Source organism: Rousettus aegyptiacus, unplaced genomic scaffold, assembly GCF_014176215.1.
Source record: "Rousettus aegyptiacus isolate mRouAeg1 unplaced genomic scaffold, mRouAeg1.p scaffold_m13_p_7, whole genome shotgun sequence".
NCBI classification, from domain to species: Eukaryota; Metazoa; Chordata; class Mammalia; order Chiroptera; family Pteropodidae; genus Rousettus; species Rousettus aegyptiacus.
Genome location: NW_023416310.1, coordinates 16,205,462 through 16,222,054, shown reverse-complemented (window position 1 = coordinate 16,222,054; position 16,593 = coordinate 16,205,462). Strand labels below are relative to the sequence as shown.

Here is a 16,593-nt window from a genome sequence, read left to right as displayed (position 1 = left end):
GCTTCAGCTCTTCAGCACCCAGTTCCTGGACAGCTCCCCCAGCCTGGCCCTGGAAGAGGCAAGAACTTGATTCCTTACGCTGTCCCAAATCACCTCTGCTCCCGGGTGCCCCAGCTGCCACACATTACAAAGGTTTTTAAAGCAACTTTATAAGGGCTTACGAGTTAGCTCTAAAGAGCTCTAAAGAGCTCCCAGGCTCTCGACACTGGTCGTGGCCCCTGGGCGTGACATGACATTAGCCTAAGCCATTATCCTCGTGCTTAAATATGGCAGTGGCCTCCCAACTTGCTTCCTTGCCTCCATTTTGTTGTCCCCACCCAACCAGTGTGCAGAAGGCAGCTGGAATAAACTTTTGGAAATGTAAATCTAATCGTTTTCCCATTTAAAAAATCCTTCAATGGCTTCCCGTGGTTTCTAGGGCACCTTTCAAACTGCTTTAATGAAACCTTGACGGAGACCCACATGTGATCTGTCCAAATCTAACTTCGCCAACCCCTATGTATACCATTCTCCCGCTATTATTCTATCTGGTAACCTCACTGAACTTCTTTCAGCTCAGTTGTGTTGTGCTGAATTCTTACATCCAGGCTTTTGAACCTACTGTTCTTTTCAACCAAAAGTTCTTCTTGTGCCTTTCATTTCCCTAACTACCACTCTTCCTTCACTTTTTACAGGAGCCCTCTTAGACCCCTAAACTATGTAGTAAACCTACAATATATTCTCATGGCTCTTGAAACAACCCTGTAAAAACTTGTCACTCTTTACTATCTGTCTTATCCAATATCTGAATATACACCAGCAAGGGAGAGATCAGGTCTCTCTTATACATCACTGTTTCCTGAACATCTATTATCATTCTTAACATATAGTACGCCCAACAAATATGTTAACAGAATAATTTGAGGGAAATTGCAAATATTTTCAAATTCTAGCTTAATTAACTGAGAATTTTACTTGTTGGATTCCATCTAACATTCCTCCTCTGTTCATCCTGTGTCTAAGAAGACAGATAAAATCACATTATAATAAATACTACTGAAAAGTGTTCTGTTATCAAAGCAATACCTGCGTCCCATCAGACAAGTCCCCAAACAGCATTTGTTACTCTTGTGACAAAGAATTCTCTTTAGAGACTTGCTTGGTACCTGTATTGTCTTTGTCTCTTGTCACTGTCCTGTCGGAATCTCTTTACACAGAAGACTTTGGCCTTAATTATGTGTCCTTGTCCCTGTAAGTAAGCAAATCTAGAGCTGAGCACTTGAGAACTAAGAGCCTAGATTGCTCCTACCACCTAGTAATACTTCTACAAAGGCTCAGAGAATATGCCATAGGTATATAAAGGCTGATGACAGGGAGACATTGATCCATGGAGCAATATTTCTTCTGTCTATTTACAAACAGGCAAAGTGATAGAAATAATGCTATCATCTGTCATCATTATGAAATGATGTTAACCATACAATCATTCTTAAAAGGGTAGCAAGAAAAATCTCTAAGAGCAGTGCCCAAGATGTTTTGAGCAGTGGCAACTTCCCTAAAATACAGATATGTTCAAGGTCATTTTGAAGAACAGCATCAACTCCAATATTGGTTTGATATGTACCTAAATGTTATCTCATTGCTTTACATACACCTCATACAACTAGTTTTCTTCATTTATTCCCCACTTCATCCACTCCCTCTTCCCCATTCGATTGCCACTCTTTCTGCTGAAATTAATTCTTCCTTTTCTTAAAATAGAAGAAAGACAAGTTCTCTCCCCTTGTTCTAAATGTCGGTCTCTCGCAGGGACATACCCCAACTTTTCCTCTTTATAATTGTATATCTTACTAAATGAAACACAGTGTTCTCATACCATCCTAAATTTTGACATGCTTACAGACCAGAAGCAGATGCTAAGTTCAACTCATTACAAGATAGATTTGGAAACACCATGGATCAATTCATGTTCCACAAATTACTACAATCGTACAGCCAAATAGAAAGTGTATAACTTATCACACATGTGCAGGCTCTATTCCCCAGCATTATCATTATAAAGGCTTTTAGCTCTATGCCATATACAGAGTCTAACAAGAAAAAAAGGTTCCCTCTGGAGTTATTTAGATTTCCTGTTCCCTTTGGCCTAAACAACAAGTGGTATGTTTCACAAATGCGTCTTTCAAATGGAATCGGTGAAACAGAGTTATGTCTTTTTTACATAGATCAGAAACTCCACAGAGCCAAGATTTTTCTCTTATTCCACTTTTGTTTCTCATCCAAAGAAGCTCCATTTTTTATGGGGTACTATTAATAAAATATTCTCTCTTTGTGTATCGGTTTTCTGTGATGAGAAAGGCATTAGGCAGTTCCATTACAGTTTCTAACCTGAGTAGAGAAATAGTAAGTTCCAGTAAGTGGAAATCCAGGTATTTCCAATGAACCTTAGTTTGCAGGTCTAGACACACCCGTGAAAAAGTTGTGTTTAATTCAAATTTTTGTAAATTGAAATACAGCTCTCATAAAGCCATGGGAAGAGTTATAAATGTTGATGATTAGGGCTAGTATTTGTTGCATGCTCACTGTGTGTCTTGTCACTATAACAGATACTCAATGTGCATAATCTCCTTTCATCCTTAAAATGGCTCCTTTGGGGTAAATACTATAATTAACCCCCTTTTTACAAGAAGAATATGAGGTTTAAAGGGGTGAAATAATTTTCCTTTAACCGTTAGACTAGTCTGCTTACTATGGACATGCCTGAGGAAATGAATCCACAGTGTTTGACATGTAGTAAGAAACTCGATAAATGGTAGCCATTGTTGTTAACAAAATGTTTAGGGTTTGGATTATTTTAGGCCACTCCTTATTCATTTTGAGTTAGCTTTTTCTTTGCTTCATCCACCCCCTGAAATCCATTATCTTAATCCCCCACCAGCAGCTCCTGCTGAAGACCCAGCCCATCCCTGCCTGCCTGCTCTCATGCTTCCAGCCAGCTATACAAGAAGATTCTCCATTTTTCCTAACAGGGCACAATGGCCTCCTTCCTTTGAGCCTTTTCAGGTCATCACTCTAGCATGCTTTTGACCATCTTCACTCCAAAATTAGAGCCCAGGTTCTGATAAACATCTTTTTTTTTTTTTTGCAAATATAAATAAAAATGAAATACACTTAGTTAAACATTTAACAAATTACCCTTTAGTAGAGAACAAAGTTTACTTCCATAGGGACTGAGACAGAAAATCCAGACCATACAGTGGCCACACTGTTTGGAGAAGCCATGGAATGCGGCTGCCATCTTTGAGCATCTATCAGAGTGTCACTGGAGAATATCAGTTTCTTATTTAGCTACTCTAAGTATTGATCAGTGGTGAATTCGAGGCCCCATACACAGAGATTCTGATTCAGTAGATCACATATTGGATCCATGAAAAAATACACACACACACACACACACACACACACACACACACACACACACATATATATATATTATTTTTTTTAAGTTCCTTAGGTGATTTTGATGTTCCATCACATTTGCAAGTCATTAGCATAAAATGTCAAATTCAGATGTTCTGTGGGCAAGACAGGGAATCGAGTGACTGGAGAAGTGTCATTGGCTGTCACATTGTCAGCAAACATGTTAATCCTCCAACAAGGACAGAGGATGGAAAGGGGTTTATGAGCCAGCGTCTTCCCAGGTCACAGGGCCTGCCCACTGTGGGGGGTCACAAAGAATGTGCATTGGGAGGCACACAGTAACACGTGGAACAGGGTCCACAGAGCATGGCCAGTGTTCAAATGGTGCACCCCATGTTAGGGTAGCTGTCGTATAGAAAATTGTATTATTACAAAATGGACCTCGAGGAAAGTTTAGGTCTTAGGGAAATGTAAAAGGGCAGGACATTTCAAAGAAGGCCATTGGAATGAGCAGAGGCTTAGAGAAAGAAATCTTATGTGCATTCAAGAATAGCCAACTATGTTGTGTCAGAGAATCCTAAGCAGTCTCCTTGGGAGAGGGCGAATGTAGCTGTTAGGCCAAGTGTTTTGGACTCTGGACTGTGGGGAATAGAGAGCAACTGAGCACAGATGGGCTAGAAGAGAGGAAACCAGGGCAGGGAGACTACTGGAGGTTCTTGTGAGGGACCAAAGGTGAAATGAGCCTCGAAATAGGGCTTGAAAAAGGGAAAGAGGAGCTGGAGGAGAAGACATCCCTTCCTCTGCTGCCTTCCAAATGGCACCATGGCCAGGACAGCCTTGGGTTGGCCCTTTGAGAAGAGGGGGAGATGTGGCTGGTGGCTCAGCAGTGCAGCATGCAACCAGGCGTTGATACATACAAATCGAACACTCGCAACTCTGGAAGGATCTGGCCCTGTTTCTTTCTTAGAAAAATTCAGATCATTGGAGCAAAAAGTAGATTAGCAATTCTGAGCTTTAAATCCTATTTCTAACACAGATCTATTGTGATGTTTCAGACAAGTGGTTGCTTTTGATTGCTAAGTTTTCACAATCAAGAGTGCAAAGCAGTGAGATAGATCCAGCCTGTGAGCTTGGGTTCAGAAGTAGTCGCTCAAAATGGCAATAAGTGATTGCCTTTAGAATAACAGGATGTTCGGTCTGCTCAAAATTTTCTTGGTAATATCCACAACTCAGTTTACAAGTCCACAGATGCATATGTTTTTCATAACTCTTAGTACCTCTGAAAATGTGGCCCTGTGTTCTCAGCCCCTTCTCTCCCCAGGCATGAAGTTTAGCATTTAAGGGATGACTGGGTTGCTGATATTTGAAGCAAAGCAGAATCCAGTTCTCTGGATGCTATTCTCCAAGAACTCCGGTGATGTTCACAGCTTCCATACTCACCCCTCTGCAGATGACTCAGTCTTTATTTCCGCCTGGGTCCTAACCTGAGTGTCCAGCTGCCTAGTTGGCATCCCACCAACACCTTAAACATGGCCCCCGCCACACCTGCTCCTGACTGGCACTTCTATCCATAGCTCTACCGTTCTCCTAGGCATTCAGCTCTTCAAAGTCTTTCTTCACTTCTCTCTCACTGCCACGATTCAGTATCCCCTGGTCAGTGAATAATATGAATTGTAAATCTGTCCAAATTCCTCAAGTCAAGGTCCATGTGTTACGCATCTCTATACTCCCAGCTGCAGACACATGAATCAGTGCCTGACTCATAGTAGGTGCTCAAGTAATTTTTGCTCAAAGGAAGATATGTAACTTATAATACTTCCTGAAGAAACATTTCTAATAAAAATGTAATGTATAAAACAGGAATAATGAACTGAAATCTCCCATGGTAAAGAAAGACTTTTACTGTGAAAATACCCACATTACAGATTTTTAAAAATCGAGATGATGCCTAACAAGTTTCAGTGACTTGCTCAGGGCCCCACCAAGTACATAGTCCAGTCTTCACTTTATCATTTGGAATTCAGTCTCCACCAAACAGGGAAGGCTGCTAATTCACCCTCACAAAGATATTTTTGTCAAGGGAGAAGGGAACAAGCAATCACCCTTTTCCTGAGTCTTCTCACCACGGTGATTGCCACCATCTCAGCCCTCAAGCCACAGGCCAGCACAGCAACAGAGGGGAGAGGATGAGGGTAGTGTCCGTGTGTCCGAGAAAGCTGGAGCAGACATCCAGTCTCTCTGAGAAGAATGGATGCAGGCGCTTTCTAGCTCTGGACAGCCCTCCAGGGGGCTTGTTGCATTTCACCAATAGCATGGAGTACATAAGAGAGTAAATGAGATTTCAGAATTCAGCAAGTTCTGAAAAGGATGGCAAAAGAAGTGACCTGGGAGGTGAGAGACCTGAGTTCCCAGCTTGCCTCTGCTAATGTCTCCCTGTGTGGCCTGGCAAGTCAAATGATGCTCCCAAGAGGTCTCTGCCCTTCCTTCTTTAGCTCGCTTCTTATGGTGGCTTTTCAGAGATAGCTAGCCTCGGGAACTCAGACAGGGACAGCCGGCCAAGGAAAGGGGGCTCTTGGGTGTCTCTCTTACTCTCTTTCTCTCTCTCCCTCTTCCCCTTCTCTCTCTTCCCCCCTATCTCTCCCCCTCTCCCTTTCTCCTTCTCCTCTCTTCCTCTTACCCCCCAAGTACATGACTTCTCCTCCCTCAGGACACTTGACACTTTCAAGACTATGGGGAGGTATTTTGGGGCACAGGCACATCTCCTGCTGGGCCAGGATTCCAGGAAGCGAAATCCACCTTTCGCCTTTCCCCTCAAAGGCTGGGGAGGGCTTCATGTATGTGACCCATATTGAGAGAATTAAAGAGCAAAGCGGGAACTCGCTAGAGAAGGGCTTCTCCCCGCCCTGCAGTGTTGTGGGTCGCCCTTGTGACATTGCCAGGGCATTGTGGGAACTAAATTCTTTAGTCTCAGTCCCCAAAAGTGAGCACAGACAGCCAGTGCCTGGAAGCCTGGGACTGTGAAGAGTCTGAATGATTCTTCACATTTGCTCACTCTGACCAAAAACTTATTTTCTCCCCTATTCCACCCCAAGGGCTCCCTCACAAGCCAGATTCATTGTAAAAAGTCTCAATGGCCCTTGGCCGCCTGGAGTCACTCTGTATTGACTTCTCACTGCTCTTGGTGTCATTAAGCCCAGAAGTTGGGAGATGGTAAGTTACTTCTGAGAGTGGGGGAGAGAGCTCCCCCAACTGCCAAGTCCAGCCCATCCCCCCTTTGCTGTGCAGGAGCCAAAGACCCCGGGTGCGCATGCCCAGTCCTGGCCGTGTTGATCCCAGCCAGGGCTGTCCCCAGGACCCCGAAGCTGGCCATCTGCCCTTCCTCCTCAACCGGTGACTGGAATCAGTTACGCAGGTAACAACAGGATGGATTTGGCTGGGCTTTTTCCTCACATACATTATTCTGATGGAAATGCACACTGCGACCTGAGCCTTGTGACAGTCCATTTTAGAAGACTTTTGCCAAGTAAATTCACTCTGCAGTGAGAAATTGGAGGAAGTGTTCTTCCTCAGCAGAATCTGCTGCTTCTATCCTAAGTGCCCAGAGCCCCAACGAGCCCCAGCTGCGAAAAGGGACGCAGAGCGCTCCCTCCTTCCGAGCCACTGAATGGTGACGGAACAGTCTGAGACGTGGTAACCTGCGTCAGGTGCCTTTCGCCCAGGCCAGCCGTTCTGCCTCGCCCTCCCTCCAAATCACCCCCGTTCCCTCAGTCTGCATTCAGACACACACCTTTTTGTCAGCCACTTAAAATCATTCAGTAAACTTAATTAGGTTTGTTAATCCCTAAGGCTGGCAGGGTGGCATTATACTCACTGTCCATTAACAGTCTGTTGCTTGAACGAGATTGAGTGTTTTCCGAGCTGTGCATGAGCAGCATCTGCACTTTCTATGGAGAGATCTGCCTGGTGAGTCTGGGAGACATCCAGTTCCAAGGCCACCCCCTCTGGACCTGGCCCATTGCCCACGTGGCCACCTCCCAGAATCCCCCGGGGCCAGCTTTCTACAGGCCTCTCTATAAAGCTGAGTAAGATGGAGTTAGGCAAAGCCAGGCTCCAACCACCATCTCCAGCCAAGTCTGTTTCAGCAACAAGCCCTAAACCCCACTGACAAGGAAAAAAAAAGACAAAAAGCAACTCATGCAATTAATTTTGTCTTCTTTGGAGGAAACTCAAAGAGATAAGGTAGGAACTACTGAGGGGCAGGGAGTAAAATCTCCACTGCTGAGGGCCAGAAAGAGGGGAGTTCATTGCCACGTCCTTAAACAGCACAGGTCAGCGAGGGAGCTGGAGGAGCCGCAAAGAGCTTCCTTCCTTCTCCTTGGCCAGGCTGCCCACAGAGAGGGAGGGCAGGGTTCTTCTAGCCATGGGGGCTCCTCTTCTTTCCCCGTGCAAAGCTAAGGATGTGGGGTTGGGGCAGCAGACTAACCTGGATATTCGTTAGAACCACGTGGCTGGCCCCTGCAGTCTTGAGAGTAGTGTGGGATGGGCCTTGCTTTCCTTCAAACCCAGAGCACTCCACCCGGTACATGCTAGAACTTTCTCTCAGTCCCAGAGCAGTCTACCCGGCATGTGCTGGAACTTGAGACCTGGGGCCCTGGTTGACTCTGGAGGGTGACTTGGTATCTGCACTTTGGGGGACTCAACAGAAAAGAGCAGTTGGACCAAAAAGACTGAGAGCCTTCAGGAAGACTCACCCATCTCCAGCAGGGAGAGGGCGAGCAGAGCCAGGAGCAACCTCTTCTTCACCTAAGGTTCAGGTGGGGATATGCAACCAGGTACCATCCAAAGTAGAGAAGCCTGAATCCAGGTGGCCCCACTGGCCACCTCTTGGCCAGTGCCTCCACAGAAACTAAACTAGATTAGTTCTGCTGCTTCCTCCCCACCGCCAAACCTACCATCCCCGGACCCCACGTCCAGACTGCCCTGTGTCACCCCTGCCCTTCCCGCGCCCTCCGTTCCAACTGCCCCTTCCCTGTGGCCTCTGGAGCCTGGAGCATTTGGGGAGGGTTCGCAGAGTGGCCTCCTGGGTGGACAGAGGCGACGTCGCATGCTTACATCTGACTCGACATCGGATCGCGTCTTCCGTGATTGTTGTGAGTGTTCCTGACGCAAAATATGTGCAATTCTCGCTGTCAGTCACGCTCTCTAAACAGCAGCTGCCACCGCCGTTGCCTCACAGAGCACTCTAGAAACTTCTATTAAGAAACCGTCGCAGCCCCAGCTCGCATCGTGTCACCCATGCCAAGAGTCCCCGTGGCCGGTTATGAACTTTGCAGCTCTAATCACTCACTAATACAGACGGAAGGAGAGGAGATGTTCGTTTTCTCTGGAAGGGCCCATTTAGGGGAAAACAGGGGTTTTCGTCCCCCTCCCACTAGGCTCGATAAGCACATGTATGTAATTTACTGGCTCAGGCCCCCCCGGGCCCACAGGGACGGCACCCCCATGCTGCAGCTCAGCATGGAAACAGTGCCTGGCATGGCCCCGTGGCCTGTGGATGACAGGTTAGGAGATGAGCCAGAGTGGAGAACTGGAAAGGGGGCCACAGGCCGTTGACCACCGCTGGGCGGGAGCGTCAAGCAGCTTTGCCTTCCTGACGCTTCCACCCACCGGGACGTGATCCTTCCCGTTCACCATCTCCGAGGAGCTCTGAGTGCCTGTTCTCTTGTGGCTGAGAATAGCGTCTCCCTAACCCTGAAGCTACTGTGAGGAAAACGATACGGCAGTATCAGAGCCCTGGTCGGCCCCTGGAGAAGCCCAAGCCTGGCCGTGTCTGGGGTTCCACAGGCTCAAGCCAAGAACTCATCCATGGCCTGTGTTCCCCACTGAGATCTCGGGAAACTGGAGCTGTGACCTGGCCAAGACTAGGAGAAACCCAGTGAGCGGAGGCGTGTGAGATACAGGTGCCTCTCGCCAGTTTTGCCTCCTTCACCCTCAAGCCAGGGGCGCCCTGTTCTGCCCTGACGCATCCCTCACCCCAGCTGCTCTTCTGGAGATGCCGCCTCCTCACTGCTCCCCACCCCCACGTCGATATCTGCGAGTCCTTTCTTTTCTTCAACACCAACTTCAATGCCACCTCCCCCGTGAAGTGCTCCCCACCTCCCCAGCCTGGACTTTCTCCTTCCTCTGAGCTCTCAGAGCATTTTATCCACATCTCTCACATGGCATCTCTCTCCTTCTACCTTATCCTACGCTGATGAATACACCCTTCATCTCTCCACTGGACAGTAAGCAACTTGAATACAGAGTTCCTGTCTGATTGCTCTTAGGATCCCCCACAGAACTTAAATAGGGCCCAACACAAGATAGGTGCGTGTGAAATGAAAACCTGTTTGACAGGCGATTATCAAGGTCAGAATGAAGGATGCCTCTCAGGGGTGTGTGCCCGAGTGCCAAGAGTGGGCCGGACAGGGCAGGTGGTTTCTGGTGCTGCTCATCCATCGCGCACACTCATCCAGCATGCCCAGCGGTCCCAGAGTGGGATTTAGGGGTTTTCCACTGGACGCTTTTCTATCCCTGCCCAACCAACCACCAGCCCCTCCTTGCTGGTCTGTCCTGTCTAAGAGTGGGGGACACACAGAGCCCATGATGGGGAATGTGGCCAGAAGGGTACCAGTGGGCTTAGCCATGGGTAGAATAGATTCAGGCATTTTCTCTTTAGAATTGAACCAGATTTGGGCCCTTTAACTGTGACTCGCAAACAAGAAGGATTATTTGTGAATGACCAGATTTCACAAGGTGGCCGAAGGCCCAGACAGGTTCACTACGTAGTTCAGTTAAGAATAATCAATCAGGAACATACTAGTTAGATAAAAATTTGCTGTTGGCTTTCAAGTCTTTCCACCACAGGAGGCAGTAATCGTTCTCTGGCCAGGAATAACCAAGCCAGCCTCGAACCGTCTATGCGCTGCTCCGAGCTCGTCTGCTCTCGGGCCTGATGGGAGCTGGCGGCTCGCCCATTGCCCGTAAAGCTGTGTCGACCACACTGCAATCGCGAGCGAGCGTCCTTCCTCCCGCGTGTTCCTTTCCCGCGGGCCTCCCCTCCCTCCGTTCACATTCCGCCTCCTGCCCCCACGCTCTCAGTCTCTCCCTCCTGCCCACGCCACGGTTTCCTGCTCTTGCCACCCCGAGCTGCCAACGCTCGATTTTCTGGGTTCTCTCTCGCTCCTTTTTCCTGACAGCTTTATTGAGCTATAATTTACATACCATAAAATTCACTTGATTTGGGTGTACACGTCAGTGACTTTTTGCAAATGTACAGAGTTGTGCAAAGAGCGTTACAATCCAATTCTGGAACAGTTCCATCACCCAAATGAACCCCGATGCGGGTTTGCAGTCAATACTGTTCCTGCTCCCCGCCCCTGGCAACCACTAATCCGCTTTCTGTCTCTGTAGATTTGCCCATTCTAGACGTTTCATATAAATGGAGTCATTTGTATGAATGGAATCATGAGGTCTTCAACCTGTTGTCTGGCTTCTCTAACTTAGCGTAATGCTTTCGAGGTCCATTGATTTTAGAGCACGTATTCTGGTCTACTCTTGTATATTGGAGAGTAGCCTTTCGTTGTATGGCCATCCAGTAGCCTCGTGAGGACTTGGATTCCCTGTCTTGATGTTTTAACATCCCCACCAGAGACCGCACACTCTTCTGCAGATCATTCTAGATTGACTTTCTGAAAGGTGGGAACAGTTCTTAAAGTTCTCAGGAAACTCTTACTTTGCAGCAGGAAAGGGCTGGTTTATTCCTTCCGGGAGGATGACTCCCCGGGACTCAAACGAACCAGAGGTGTTTTCTGTTCATCCCACTCGAAAGCCTTCTCTGGCCACAGTCCAGGGCCCTGACCCTACAAAGCTATGACAGAGGTGAAAAACAACAATGTCTCAGTGGGTTCACTGTTAATACTTACGGCCCACTCTGTGCTGGCTCCCAACACCCCCAGGGAGCAGAGTCGAATAATATTTAACAAGCACTGGGGCGCTGCACAGACCAACCCCAGTCAGAACTGACTCTGATCATCAGGAATCCTTAATCCCTGTGTGAGGGATTAACCTTTTGATTGCTGGATAATGGGGGAAATTCAGGGGCCACCAAAGAAGGATCCAGACTGCCTCAGCCAACAAACAAGGGACTCTCAGGGAACGGTGGCTCTTTCTCAGTTGGTGCAGAAGCATTTTAATATTTTAATAATGATTTCAACTCTACCTGGGAGCGTCAGCTAAATATCAAACCTACCCATTTCCACCCACCCTGCACACTCGAGAAGGGAAAGAGGTCTCCTCAGGGTTCCCGTGAGTCCTGGACCCAAGTCCCAAAGTCCAAATTGGATTAACACGTGGAGCAGCCCCTCAGAAAGGGCGGTACTCTGTGCCGGAGAAGCAGGGGGAGATGTCGAGCGCTCCCCTCTGGCGGTGCTCTGAGATTAGCTACGGCTGATAAGAACTGGTCACAGGCAGGGCATCAGCACCGTGGGCTGGATGCTGAATCCTAAGACATGACCGACCCAGGTTGTTCCTCACACACACTCCTCTTAACACACGTACAGGTTCTGGCTGCAGATTGTCGCGTGGTGGGGACAAGGATCCAGAGCCACCGTGGCTTTTGACAATATCTCCATCAGCCTGGACTGCTACCTGACCAGTGAGTTCCCCCTGTCTCTGGCACTTGTTCTCAACCCAGACTACCCCAGACCTCACTGTCCCTCCCTAACCTAAGCCCACTTTCTCTTCTACCTTCCCCGGGGCACGCACATCTCTCTCCCTGAGCTGAACCCCGCTTAACTCAGCCCATGGGGTCTTCTCTATTCTAGTCAGTGGGGAGGACAAGATGCCACAGAATACAGCACCCAAATCGAGAAATCTGTTTGAGAGGAGCCCAAACAAGGAGATGAAACTCTGGGAAAATCCACCAAGGGAGACCCCCATCTTTGACCCTACAGGTAAGGGTTCAAATTACAAATTTGAGCAAAGTAATATTTTCGTTGCAAAAGGCAGGAGAAAGACATGTGTCATGATTGGGGTGGGGAGCTATTTTTAAAGAATAAAATCATCAGTCTTTAGAAGGAGCCCCATCTATATCCTGGCCATGGGGCTCCAAGAGGAAGCCGTTTGGTTCTCTTACTACCTGGGCAAACAGAGCTTCTGAAGGTTGTGCAAAGCTGTATCTCTCCTCCATGCCTGGGGAACACCCAGGCCCCGACACAAACAGAACAACCAAGCTGGTATCCTCTCCTCAGCCCGGTCCCTTGAAACCGCTCCCCATTTACTGAACAAAGCAAACATTCTGTCAGAGTTCTTCTCCTCATAAAGAGGGTTGGGCCCAAGGTCAAGGTCATCTGCTGCACAAAGACAGGCTAGCCCATCGTGGGTAAAACCCCAAAAGCTTCAAGTTCAACACATGTCTCCAAAGCATGGCGCCCCCCAAAGCTGCATGATTCAGCAGCCACCGGGCTGAAGGACTCAAACACAGGCCTCTCCAGCCTCTAGCCCTCCACCATGGGGGTGACTTATCAGTTACTCTTTGTTTCAGGAGGAGATCTCTAGGAATCGGTCTCTGAACCCAGTACGATGTTCCTAGCAGTTCTGAGATCTCTGAGCCTAGCCCCAGAAAACCCAGCGAAGCCCACTGGGCCCAACACCAGCGGCCAAGGGGTTCCCCCAGGTGGCCGCCAGTGCCTGGGTACGTGAAGCTTCTTCCAACGTGTGTAACCAGGAGAAGCAGGTGTACAGCACATGATCCACCCACACTTTATTTCCTATAAAAGAAAATTTTGTATTAGAATAACAAGAGATAAATGATAAATCTCTAATTTCTACTTCTAAATCTGAGATCCTTGTTAAATGCAAAGTACCCCCCAAAAATAGAGGCTTATACCTTCACACTAAGTGCATTGATTCTCAACATACTAACTAAATGTTAGCTTTGCTTTGGTTTTGAAGACCTTTCCTGTCTCTCCCCTGGAAAGCTGCCCCCAGACTCGCTGCCCATTCCTGACTCACCCCCTGCTCTAATAGCTGCCAAACCAGGGGGAAGAGTTCATTGTTTTTCCCATCGCTTCCCTTTACCTTTAACTAGAACCTCAAAATGCCTTTTCCTTTTCCACGCAAAGTGGAGCTTGGTGTCTAAGCTGCACTCTCTCCCCACCCCGCCCCACGGGTTCACGGCTCATGAAAACGTCTAAGGCGAGGGAGGCCGCCTGCTGTTGATTGTTCAGCGGCTCGCCCCGCCCCCACCCCAAGGAGTTGCCTCGGTTACTGCCTGGCCCTCGGTGGACCACTGCCCCCTGCGATCCATTCAGGACATGCTGGGCACACATCGCAGCGAGCCCCCACCCTGCCTGCCCACCAGCACTGATTACATAGCGGGGGGCTCCAGAAACACTTATCGAGTGACTGGTGGGCACTTAATGCTTGAGCTCCGTTCTCAGATGTCGGCCGCCAGCTCCCCTGCAGCCAGCATTGAGGAAACAGCCATCCGCCCTGCCCGACTCCCGGCTTTATTGCCATATAACTCCCACTGTCCCTAAAAAGCTAATCGATCAGGGCCTGTCTGATGGCCACTCCGATTAATGAGATCATGTGGCGGCTCGAAAGCGGGCGATGCTCCCCACCACCTCCAGACAAAATCGGAAGTGAGTGCTGCCTGGAACACGAGCTTCCTCTGTTACGTGGCCACAGACTCAGAGCAGGCGCGACGGGCAAGTGGCTCTGGGTCGGTGTTCTGTCCCCAGAACCCCTTCCAGAGTGAGCCCACCTCAAAGGGAAGAGGACGCTGAGGCAGACACATCCTCCAGAAGCCTTAGGGGGCTCCTCAGGAAGGCTTCAGAAAACCGAACAGAGCCAGCGCCCTCCCAGGAACCCACTGCCGCATTGGGAGCTGCTCGAGAGGGCAAGGGAGAAGCTGAGGCAGGCTCCCAGTGTCCCTTGCCTGCCTGCCGCCCCTTCCCTGCTGCATTCCAGTAGGGGATGCAGCTCTCCCCCAGCCTAAGGGATCTCCCAGTCCCATCCATGTGTGCTGTGGGAGTAGGGGGGGGTCCCTTTATCAGGTAGATTTATTGTGGGGGGAGGGAACAGGGCCTCCTTTCCTCACCACCCACGAGACAATCTCCACCGAGCCCCCTGAATCAGCGTTTGGCCAGGACTCAGCCTCATGGTGAGGGAGAGCAGATCTCCGCCTGGGCCCATGCCAAGGCCCCCTCTCCAGACTCACCCACAGCTCTTGCACGCTTCCTCTGAGGGTGGTTCAGTGCTCAGAGGGGCCGAGCAGGACGAGACCCAGGTCAGGAGCCCAAAGGACTCAGAGTTTACAAAAGGCAAGTACAAGTAGATGAGTGATTAAGGGCGAGCAGAGTGCCTGCAGAGAGAGAGAGAGAGAGAGAGAGAGAGAGAGAGAGAGAGAGTGCCATGCGGGGGAGGGGTGCTGGAGGAAGAGCGGTCCAGCGGGCTCATGGAAAGGTCAAGGTCAGGGCCACACCCACTCAGAAATAATCACCCAGCGAACACTGGCCTGGCAGTGTTTGTGGCTACAGCAGACCCAAGGTGACCCAGAACTCGCCCTTCTGGGGCTTCTGATCCAGGGGAGCCAGGTGGCCTGTGAAACTGCAAGTCCGCAGCCTGCAACATGAAGCTCAACCCAAACTCAGAGCTCCTACTCGGGAGAGGACCCCTGGAGAGAAAGGGAGGGCTGGGCCCAGGAGGGAAGGGAGGGGGAGGAGTGAAAGCAAAGGGGCAGTTGGTGAGCCTGCCCAGCTCCGGCCAGTGCGCTCCATTCACATGTAAACTCATCCAGTCCTGCTCTGGCCCAGGGACGGCTGTCGCTCCTTCCATTGCAGGGATGGGGAAGATGATCTAAAATAACTAAGAGTCCCACAGCCGGTTAGGAAGGGGACCCAGATAGGGCCCCGAAGTCTCCATTCTCTCAGCCAACTAAGCTTCTTCAGGGCACCCAAGTCTGCAGTCAGAGATCAACACCAAAAATAAGAAAAGCGGCAGGACACGCATCCCAGACGAAAGCCCCTGCGGGACCGGTGCCCAAATCAATTGTCAGAGGAGACAAGATAATAAGATTCTCTTCCCAAAGTTCGCCGCTGTCTGTTTCGGCCGGGCTAGAGCGAGGGCGGCTGGCTGGTGGCATTTCCACTTCGCTCCTGGCAGATGCTACCGAGCATCTTCTAGAAGCGCAAAGGCCACGTTGGGCTTTCAGAAGACAATCGCACACAAAGCTTCCAAATTTTCCTAGATGCTCCTCGCTTCCCCCAAGCCAGCCTTCCCCTCTAACTAGGGCCTGATTCCCTGGGTCTGGGGGTCTGGGGGTTCCCTCACCACCCGCCACACCCCTCCCCCAGCCCAGGGAGCAGAGCTGACATCCAGCCAGGCAGGGAAGAGCTCGTCTAGGTGCTTCACGAAGCATTCTTGGAAGCCTGCGTCACTTGAGCTAATCAGATGAAGAAACTGTAAGAGAAAATGGGGCAAGTATTAAGTCTGAGAAAATTACATTTGTCGGCTTTGCACATACAATTACGCCAACCAAATGGTCGGGATAATGCAATCACAGGGCTACAGGGCCCCACTCCCTGCCCCGCCCCTGGCCGTAGTGAGCATCAGGGGTGAAGAGGCGCGAGCAGGCTCTGCCACCCTCTCCTTCCCGAAAAGCCCAGATAAGGACAGGCAGGACCCCCAAGGCCCGAAGGGGGTCATTCTCTCCCTTTCTCTCTCTCCTTCTGAAAGTTCACTTTCATGTAGGAAAGGTAGAAGGAAACCTGCTCGGTTTATTTGAGAACCAGCCCAAACCTTGGGCCCCACCCACAGGTATTCACGACTCCTGGAGCCGTGGCATCGAGCCACAGCCCTGTCTTCGAGTTGGTCGGCGTCAGTTGGTTCACCATTTTCTGAGTACACATCTCTTGCCAGAGGCGAGCGGGGGACAGTTAGTAATGTGCAGGATCGCGAAAAAGCACCAGACCAGAAGTCGGAGCCCCTGTGCGTGGCCCCGGCGGGCCTGCACTCGCAAGCTGTGGTCCTGGGGTGTCCCCAAGGCTGCACGCCTTCCATCCCCTTGTCCGACGCCTGGGCGTGTCCGCAAACATGCGGGTAACAGAGCCCCCGAACGCAGGCAAGCGCGGAAAAACTAGCATTTCAAAA

The 16,593-nt window shown here is 49.7% G+C and overlaps 1 protein-coding gene across 1 annotated transcript in view; it reads left to right on the top strand.

Moving 5' to 3' along the window:
* Positions 1–16,593, top strand: part of ALK (ALK receptor tyrosine kinase) — a 598,490-nt gene that overhangs the window by 524,043 nt on the left and 57,854 nt on the right. The window contains exons 10-11 of the mRNA XM_036224695.1: positions 12,000–12,094; positions 12,264–12,392. Of these exons, the coding sequence (XP_036080588.1) occupies positions 12,000–12,094; positions 12,264–12,392 (224 nt within the window). The remainder of the gene's footprint in view (positions 1–11,999; positions 12,095–12,263; positions 12,393–16,593) is intronic.